We start from the raw sequence: 10,497 nt of genomic DNA on the forward strand, positions 1-10,497 counted from the left end.
AAGGACTGATCCAGAGACGGAGAGGCATTGATTGGACTGTCGGGCTTTGGAGGGAGGGTAAGGGAGGGTGGCGGTAAGGGGGAAAGATCAACCAAAAGACTTATATGCAGGCATATAGGCCTAACCAATGGACACGGACAACGTGGGGGCGGGGGGGGTAGAGGGTAACGGGGGGACAAGGACACATATGTAATATCTTAATCAATAAAAAATATATTTTAAAAAAATGTCTAGACATGGATCTTCTTTCTTGTTTAAAAAGAGAAAAAAATGGTGAAATTGCAGGGGAAAAGTACTATAAAATAGGCTAGCACTCTGGTTTGTCTTAACATTAGGGACTAGGATTCTAAACACAAATAAGCATCTCTACCATTGTGACCTCGAAGGCTTAGAGTATAATTAATTAAAGCATTAGATTTAAAGTGAGTGTGTGTGTGTGTGTGGGGGCGGGGGACGACGACACTAGACTCAAACAAAAAGAATTAAAGACCAAGAAGATCATAAATACAATGACCAACTATGTTAAACTTGACCTTAGTTGTGGCAGAAGATAAAAGATACAACTCAGATTTCTAATTAATGGAGAAAGAAAATAGTAAGAAAAGTATGAGAACAGAAAATTACAGACTGTGTCATTCATGATTATACTTGCAAAAGTCCTGCACAAAGGGAATTTAGCAATTCATAAAAAGGGTCATATGTAATGATCAAGTTGTATTATCCCAGGAACACAAAATAGAAAAACAATTAATGAATGCAATTCATCAAAAATAACAGATTATGAATAAGAAGTCATATGACTACCTAGTGTTTAATGAAATTCATCAATCATTATAGTCTAGAAAACAAAGCAAAGCTCTTAGCTAATCTGAACACAAGGGAACTTCCTTAACCTAATAAAGGATATTGTAAAGTTGAAGATGTGCATGCCTTTGGATTCAGCAATTCAGAAAAACTCTTGCATATGTGTCTCCAGATGACACATACTAAAATATTTTACAACAGTAAACAAGTAGATACAAGTCATCACATTAAAAATAAAAGAGCCCTAGCCGGTTTGGCTCAGTGGATAGAGGATCTGCCTTCGAACTGAAAGGTCCCAGGTACAATTCCAGTCAAGGACACATGCCTGGGTTGTGGGCTCGATCCCCAGTGGGGGGCTTGCAGGAGGCAGCCAATCCATGATTCTCTCTCATCATGGATGTTTCTATCTCTCTCCCTCTTCCTTCCTCTCTGAAATCAATAAAAATATTTTAAAAAATCAAAATTAAAAAAAGTTATGGTATCTTCAACAGTGAAAATAATTACAGGTATAAATGAGTATGCAAAATTAAACAATATGCTCTTTAGGAATATAAATGCATACGGTAAAATATAAGGAAAATTAATGATAGACACAAAATTCATGAGCATGGTTACTCAAATCGCAAAAAAAACAGCATTAGGGATTTTAAGTAAGTACAGTGGAGCCTTGACTTACAAGTTTAATTTGTTCCGTGACGGAGCTCGTAACTCAGATTACTCGTATGTCAAATCTTAAAGTGAACGAGTGAGACATGTGATGCTGGGCTGATGTTGTGGCATTCACTGTGACGTTCGCTGCGCCAACTAGCGGTGGGGTATCTGAAGCTGGCTTGTAACCTGAATTTTAGCTTGCAACTCAAAGCAAAAAATCGGCCGAGAGACGGCTCCTATCTCGAAAAACTCGTTAGTCGGGACACTCCTAAGTCAAGGCCCCACTGTAATGGGATTTTTTTTTAACTGAATGTGGACACTGTGATATTTATATTTTAAAATATTTTTAATTCATTTGTATATATTCAATACTCAATAAAAGTAGTATTTAAAAGAATATTAGTTTAGAAGAATGCTGTACTGAGATAACCAAGACAATTACATCTGAGGCTGCAGAGGGAAATTAACAATTAAAATTGTGGTAAGACAAACACCTTGAACAAAACTAAGCTACAACACAGAAAAACAAGGATTTATATGCTTCTAATGTATAAGTAAAAGATAAATAAGAAAGGATGTTTAACTGAGGACAGACACTAAGAATAGAAGAGGTTATCAAAGGAAATGTTATGGAATGTGGACAAAAAGGAGGTTCTGAAAAATATCTGCCACATTTAGCTTTTTTCTCAAGTTTCCTTTTTTCCCATAAGTTGCCGTCTCTTTAATTACTGAAATAAGAGATTAACCACACCTATCTATTCTACCAATGTCTTTATATGTAAGCCTAATCATGAATGCATAAACCAAAGAATTAGAATTACTTGCAGTCTCCATCACCTTTATAAATAAAACTTACTTTGGTATACATTCATTTTTATTAACAGCTATATGAACAATATTTTATAAAGATAAATGCAACCAGAACAATATAAAAATCTTTAGTTATAACAGTCTAACTATATTTAAAATCCTATGGTTTTTGTAATGCAGTCTAACAGCCTCTGAAAAAATAGGGTATAACTGACAAGGATGATGACACCTGTCTGTGGTGAAATCCCTCCAGGAAGAGGGGCCAAAACCTAAGGAAAAGAAAACCAAATGTTAGGAACTAATTAAAAGGATCAAGGAGCTCAGTTTCATTACTTGGTACACAAATGCTTAAGAAACACCAAAAATGGCCATATCTCATAAATAGTTAAAACTAGAAAGCACAAAGAAATATTTCACTAGTGTGCTGATCCACTAATTTTCCATTTTACAATTCAAATTTCTTAGGAGAAAAGATTTTCTGCAGATAACTACTTCACTTGTCAAGCATTTTTATGCCAGATTCCAGGCCAAGAGTTACACAAGTTAGTAGTTTATTTGCTTGATGTAGGGAGAGGTTTAGTAACTTTCTAAGCCTGTAGTCACGAAAAGGCAAAATGTGAACCTAGGTTTCTACTTCTCTCTTAATTTATTATGATGCTACACTGCCTCTCTATGAAGAACCCTGCACTGAAAATATGAACTTCTGAGTTCAAGTTTTATATAAGATCACAGATATAGATGTAGCAGAGGCAAGCTGTTTAACTTCTCTTGGCTTTACAGTAGGTCCTTGGGTTATGTTGGAGATCCACTCCTACGGAGCGACGTTAAAGTCTTAAGTCAGAACCCACTACATAAGCACCTACGTCACACATGGAGCACATACACAGCAGTAATGAAGTGAAACAGTAAAAAAAATGTAAAAGAAAGATAACAATTCCTGACCTTTACTTGTGGTAAATAAATAATAAAAAACATAAAGCACATATGTACATACGTCGAAACGACGAAACTTTTTTTTTTTTAATAAATTCTGTAAATGGGAGATGGCGATATAACCAAGAAACGATGTACGTTGAGTCCGAAGTAACCCAAGGACTGCCTGTAGTCACCTTACTATTAGACTAGGATCAGTATAACACCGGCTATAAATTATAAAGACCTGGTAGCTTAAAAAATACTGATATGCAGGCTCCATGCCTAATATTTAACTAGAGGCCTGGTGCATGATATTCGTGCACTGGGGGGGAGGGGGGGGACCCCCCTCAGCCCAGCCTGTGCCCTCTCACAGGTCTGGGAACCCTTGGGGGATGTCTGGGGGGAGTGGGCCTAAGCCAGCAGGCGGACATCCCCCAAGGAGTCCTTAGTGCTGCCACAATGGTGGGAGAGGTTCCCACCACCGCCGCTGCACTCACCAGCCGTGAGCCCAGCTTCTGGCTGAGCGGCGCTCCCCCATAACAACCCGTTGTTCCTCCATTCAGTCAATTTGCAGATTAGGATTTTATTATGTAATATAGGAGTGAGATAAAATCTTTTCATCTTAAAGTTACTAGCCATGTATCAACAGCTGATAACTACCAGATCAGACGATTTCTAAAGTTCCTTCCTTCCAACTTCTGCATTCTAAGATTCTAAAATAAACCACAACTTTAAAAGGACATATTAATAGCTCTAGCTGGTTTGGATCAGTGGATAGAGCATTGGCCTGCAGGCTGAAGGGTCCCAGATTTGATTCTGGTCAAGGTCACATGCCCGGGTTGCGGGTTCAGTCCCCAGTGTGGGGCACACAGGAGGCTGCCAGTCCACAATTCTCTCTCTCATCATTGATGTATCTCTCTCTACCCCGCTCTCCCTCTCCCTTCCTCTCTGAAATCAATAAAAATATTTTTAAAATAGAACACATTAACAAATATTAATTGTATGTTACAATGAACACATTTATAACTAGAGTTAATAAATAGTAAGTAGATAATGTCTAGTGATAAATTAAAAGCACTGAATGGCAACTACTTGCCATTAGGTTCAAGGAATGCGAAAATAATGAGATAGTATTTCCCTTACGAAGTTTACAGATTAGTAGTGCAACAGACAAAGAAATAACTCAAAAAGATAGATGTAACAGAAGGATGATATGTTACGAGAACACCAGGCAGATTACTAAATTTGGCCTTGCAGTTGATGTTGATGGTTGACCTGGATCAACCCATGATTTTGTGCATTTGGGATTCTCAAAATAAATCCACTTTTCATCGCCCCTCACAATTCAATGCAAAAAAGACTTTCGTGCCGTTGAAGCAACATTTTACTGATGACTTTTCGTTTTCAATTTGTCTTTTGTTCAGTTGATGTGGCACCCATTTTCCTTCCTTTAAAATCTTTCCCATTGCTTGTAAATGATTAAAAATTGTTTGCTGAGCAACGTTTAATCTTTCTGCAAGTTGTTTTTGAGTTTGATACGCATCTTCATCCAATAATGCTTGTAATTGTTGGTCTTCAAACTTTTTCGATTGACCTGGACATTCGTCTTTTACATTGAAATCATCACTTTTAAAGTATTTAAACCAGCGTTCACAAGTATTTTGAGATGGAGCATGTTCCCCATAAGCTTCCCAAAGTATACAAAAACTTTCGGCAGCACTTTTCTTCAAAATACTAGTAAAAATATGAATTAAAACTTCCCGCAAATGCTCTTTTTTGGGCACAAAATTCGACATTTTTAAGCGTAAAAATATGTATGATGTTAACACCTTCAGAAAATTTGCCATATGAAGTTTTGAAGCTTGCTGTCAATACAACAAAATGGCATACATATCTAATCGCATATACATCAACACATGTGACTCCATCTATTGAAAAAAATTCGCATCATTAACCTGATACAGTATTTTAAGTGAGAAAGTATGAAAGCCTGAACTAAGGAAACAACAAGAGTCTGAGAACGCTAGTTTTAAACATATTAAGAAACTGTACATATGTTAAAACTGCAGTCTAAAAAGAAAGAACTTTTATAAATTGGTAGGATTTTGTGATACTTTGGATATCATGAATCAGGTTCATGCCTGCCTTGTTCATTCCTAAATCTCCAGTCCCTTGCAGAAATCCTATTTTATAGCTACACAGTATATGCTTGTTGAATAATGATGAATAACTAGCTCAGGAGGCTAGATAGAGAATGGTGAATAGGGATAACATCAATTTAGTCTTAAACATACTGAATAAAATTAAGCTGTGAGTTATATAAGAATTTAGACTGACAGGGTGTATAATACTGCAGAAGAGTCTAAGAATTTGTATAGATAAAGCTATGAAAAAAGGGAAGGGAACCACCTACAGAATTCATACAGAAGAAGAAAAAAGAACCCATGTTGATCATTCTTTTACCTGTTGTATAACAGGAGCCTGTACTCCACCAGGCTGCATTTGTGGTATAACCTGTTGTTGTAGAACCACGGACTGCTGAGGCTGAAAAATATACTGAGCACCATTGGCTGCTCTGACCACTTGAAGAAGCTGGCCTAAAGCAAAAAGTATGTATTCCAAGTTATTGTCTCAAATAAATGAATTCATAGTGAATGTCTAACCACCAAAGGCTCTTGAAATTATCAAGTCAAACGACTAAGTTTTAAAGGCTGTCATCCAAACACAGTAAACTATAATCCTTAACTACTGACTTCCATCCATGTTCAAATACATTGCTTAAAATGTTTTATTTTCCTTACTTACCACTCTTACAAAGCTGTCTTCCAACAAAATTCTAACAGCAGATTATGAGTTGATTAAAAGCTTACATTATCTTTGCTAACATGTTAGGAATCATGAGAGCAATATGTCATATCAGACATTTCAAGGCTGTTCATTTTTAAAGCTTTAATGAAATAAAAGTATAATAGTTCGTTAATATTTTGAACCAAAGCACCATAGTATATAGCTTCAAAAATGTTTAAAAATAATTAAAGTTTGCTAAACCAATTATCATTGTCACAAAACATTAATAGTATGACTGGCTTATACATACAAAACTGAATCTTTCTTACATGATGTTTTAAACGACCCAGAATCCTGAATTAATTAAAAAGTGAATTGAAAAAAAATATGAACAATTGTATTTTATTAAAATACTAGAGGCCCAGTGCATGAATTCATGCACTAGTGAGGTCCCTCAGCCTGGTCAACGATTGGGGCAATAGAGGAGGAACCACAAGAGGTTGGCCAGTTGTGGGAGGATGGCTGTGGGAGTGCACTGACCATCAGGGAACAGCTCCTGCATTGAGTATCTGCCCCCTGGTGGTCACTGCGCATCATGGCTACAGGTCAACTGGTTATTCGGTCATAACAGTTACTTAGGATTTTATAAATATAGATATAGCAAGATAAGCTCCTAGGTTCAGTGATGGCAAACCTTTTGAGCTCGGCGTGTCAGCATCGTAATTTTACTGAACGTTGCCATTTGCGCAAAAAATTAGCAAAAATGGCCCGTGCCATAGCGCGCGATAAAAACTACGCGCAAAGAATGTATTAACAAAGAAAAATCAACCAAAAAAATGAGTTTGCGTGTCACCTCTGACAAGCATGTCATAGGTTCGCCATCACTGCCCTAGTTTGTTCTTCACAAATTTAGAAATTAATAAAATAACGAGAAATTACATAATTAAGATTATAGAGAAAATACTTAAAGTCCATGTAAGTTTTTCAAACATTAATAGTCCAAAAATCCCAGTAAATTTTGTCAGTCTACACAGAGATACTATGTAAAATAGAATGCAATAAACCTGCTCTTAAGATACCATAAGGATTAAGTGTTTAGTTTGATATCACAAATTAGTTCTAATGACTCAAATTTAACTTATTTGGCAGGTTAAATGAGTTTATCAAAAAACTAAATAAATAAGCATTTCTATACAATCATACTTCATTCAGTAATAGAATTCTCATTCAAGGATCAAAAACTCAAGTACAGTTCTCATCTTCTGTACTGCACTCTCAGCAATAATAAGGTATATGTGCTATAGCCCTCGAATAATCTTATTTTAATAAGCTAAACCAAATGGTAAAAGAAATATTAAGATTTTCTGTCTTACAAAGTTATACATATATAATGGTTCCACTATTTCTAATTACCTGAATTTGTTAATATCTGTTGAACAGGAGTCACACCTGCAGGGAGTGCTAAGGTGGCAGCTGTAGCAGCAGCACTCTGAAAAAAATAAAGAAAAAAAAATCAAAACCACCTATATGCATAACAGGAACTCAGTTTATTTCTGGCATATTTTACCAGTATTTAAAGTTTATCATTTAATATTTGCTAAAATGAAAAGTTCTACCAATGGTACAATAAAGACCACCTAGCCTATATGCCCTACCTAATTATTTCAAGCTTAAATTAAGTAGAATAATGTAATTGGTTTTTCCCTTGACAATGTGCTCTAAATAAATCTCACCCACACTAATAATGCTGTACACAACATATGAAATATCCATTCCAGTATCTCCTTTCCTACTCTGATTCTTTATTCCCAAAACCTTATTACAAATTAACATACTTGAGCCCTTGCTGGTGTGCACAGTGGGTATAGCATCAGCCTGCCCATCAGAGAGTTACAGGTTTAATTCTCTGGTCAAGTGCAGGTTTGATGCCTGAACTGGTAGGGGCATGTGTGAGAGACAACCAATCTATGTGTCTCTCTCACATCAATGTTTCTCTCTCTTCCTTCCTCTCTAAAACAAACAAACAAAAAAACAACAACATAAAACTCAATAAAAACATATCCTTGGGTGAGGATTAAAAATTACATATGGAATTATACTCTGGATTTCTTTAAATTCAGGATAAATTCTTGATTTACTGCTCCTAGAGACTTCTCCCCTTCCTCCAAAAGAATCACACAATAGTCTGCTTTTCAATTCTGTGTTCAAAGCATTTCCATGTACCTCACTGTAATTATATATAGGTAGATTTTCCCCTCTCCCTTCAATTTTTTAAAGGTACCAAGCCTTCATATAACCCAATCTAATCAATACATTTTTTAGAAACATCTCTATTTGAATAAGCTTTAAGAAATAAATAGAACTGTGGCTAGGAGATGCTAACGCAGAAGCCAATAAAACTTGGAAAATTATTCTCAAGTAGGTTAATGATACAACTACTATCTAGTCTAGACTCTAGGTATAGCTCTCCAAGAAAATATGCTTGTTGTCACCACTTGATAGGCCTATGTAATTTTGACATCTTAGGTCTGAAATTCCCACTAGTTCCTAGAATGCAGCTATAGCCCTCCAAGTTCTCTTTATCAAATGCAAGATATCCAATTACCCAATTTCAAATAAATCTAGCCTGTATAGGCAAATGAAAGGTAATTTACGTTTTAGGAATATATTAACAACCACTTGTTATTGAGAAATATTAATTGCCTATAATTCATATAAGATTAATATATCTCCTTCACAGGCAAACTAACAGTAGTTTCCATGCAGCATATGACAGAATTGCCACCTGCACACATCTCTGCATTCAAGTTGCTATTAATAAATATCTGTTGAGTGATGTACCACATAGAAACCATCTTTTATCAAAGTCTACTGAAAATTTCTTCCTGTATTTTATGAAGTATCCCTACCATAAATAATGCATTAGAGCAATCATTTCATAAAAAATAACTTGCAAAACTGGTTTGATATAGAGCAGTTTTCTAAGTTCTCTGAAATAGCGCTCTACCTAATATCACTATCCCATATATTTACAAAATTACATGATTATTATTTATGTTCATTTCCAAAGCATACAGAGTCATTTAAAAAATCAAAACTGGGCCTAGCCGACGTCACTCAGTGGTCATGGTTTGATTCCCAGTCAGGGCACACGCATGGATTGTGGGCTCGATCCCCAATGTGGAACGTGCAGGAGGCAGCCAGTCAATGATTCTCTCTCATCATTGATGTTTCTCTCTCTCTCTTCCTCTCCCTTCCTCCCTAAAATCAATAATAAAAAATATATTTAAAAAATCAAAACTGTTTTAATGGATATCTTTAAATCAGAAATAATAATGAAAACAAAAACTCTTAAAAAATACTTTTATTTGTAAAAAGCTTATACTGATTATGCTTCAGAACATGCCAAATACATGGAGCAAATACTGAAAACATCAAGTAAAATGCTGAAATACACAACATAAATGCTAATACTTTTTATTGACTGAAGTTTCTGAACTCTGATCTAAAAATAGGCATGCTCTTCAGAATCAAGAAGGCATAACAAAATCAGTAAGAGATAGGCCACTGACTTTGCCCAGGTCTCTTTAAACACATTCTCTCCCACAGTATTTAAAAATCTTCAAAATTGGCCCTAACTAGTTTGGCTCAGTGGACAGAGTGTTGGCCTGCAGACCAAAGGGTCCTGGGTTTGATTCTGGTCAGGGGCACATACATTGGTTGCAAGCTCCTCCCAAGCCTGGGCCCTGGTCAGGGCTCGTGCCGGAGGCAACTAATAGATGTGTTTCTCTCACATCGATATTTCTCTCTGTCTTTCCCTTTCTCTTCTACTCTCCCTAAAAATATCCTCAGGTGAGGAGTAACAAAACCAAACCAAAAAAAATCTTCAAAAATAGATGAGCCTACTACTACAAGTGATTTTACCAAACTTGTTTTAAAATGACATAAATTATTCTCTAGGAAACAATCCCAATAGTACTACCTGCAATGTGAATCGCACAGTGAGACTTTTATTTTTAAAGGCGAAGGTTAACTTGGGGCCTTGGATTCAAAATAAGTATTTTTCGAATAATAAAAAATCCTGTGAGAAATACTAGGCATGGGATTGTATGATTTTCATACAAAAAATCTGATGCCAACAACTTGAACTGAAAACACAAATAGGAATCCCTGATTTTTCGAGAATTTTAAAATCACAATCTCTACTTCCATGTACAATTTGCAATTCTGCCAAGTTATGAATTTATAAGGCTGGTATACATAAAGAAGTCATTTGTCTAATAGGTAAACCCTGCTTCCTATCTGGCCTATAAATCACAATTGAGCTTTGATGCTGGGAACCGGTCCATCCTTGCTGTTTCAAGGGACCTGGCATATATGGCATACTGTTCTTAATATGTATGGTCACCTTCTTGGCACCATGTTTTAACCAAGGTCACCTCTCCGAGAAAGGTTGTTTCCCCAGGTAGGGATTTTCCCCTGAAGTTAGGGAGGGAATAAAACCTCTTAACTGCCAGGCGGGTAATTAAT

General features: G+C 36.1%; 1 protein-coding gene across 1 annotated transcript in view; it reads right to left on the reverse strand.

Annotated features, from left to right (window-relative positions):
- Positions 1-10,497, reverse strand: part of GTF2A1 (general transcription factor IIA 1) — a 43,743-nt gene that overhangs the window by 14,226 nt on the left and 19,020 nt on the right. The window contains exons 4-6 of the mRNA XM_006778885.2: positions 7,381-7,456; positions 5,644-5,777; positions 2,481-2,534 (exon numbers count right to left, since the gene is read on the reverse strand). Of these exons, the coding sequence (XP_006778948.1) occupies positions 2,481-2,534; positions 5,644-5,777; positions 7,381-7,456 (264 nt within the window). The remainder of the gene's footprint in view (positions 1-2,480; positions 2,535-5,643; positions 5,778-7,380; positions 7,457-10,497) is intronic.

The sequence above is a fragment of the Myotis davidii genome, unplaced genomic scaffold (genome assembly GCF_000327345.1).
Source record: "Myotis davidii unplaced genomic scaffold, ASM32734v1 scaffold309, whole genome shotgun sequence".
NCBI classification, from domain to species: Eukaryota; Metazoa; Chordata; class Mammalia; order Chiroptera; family Vespertilionidae; genus Myotis; species Myotis davidii.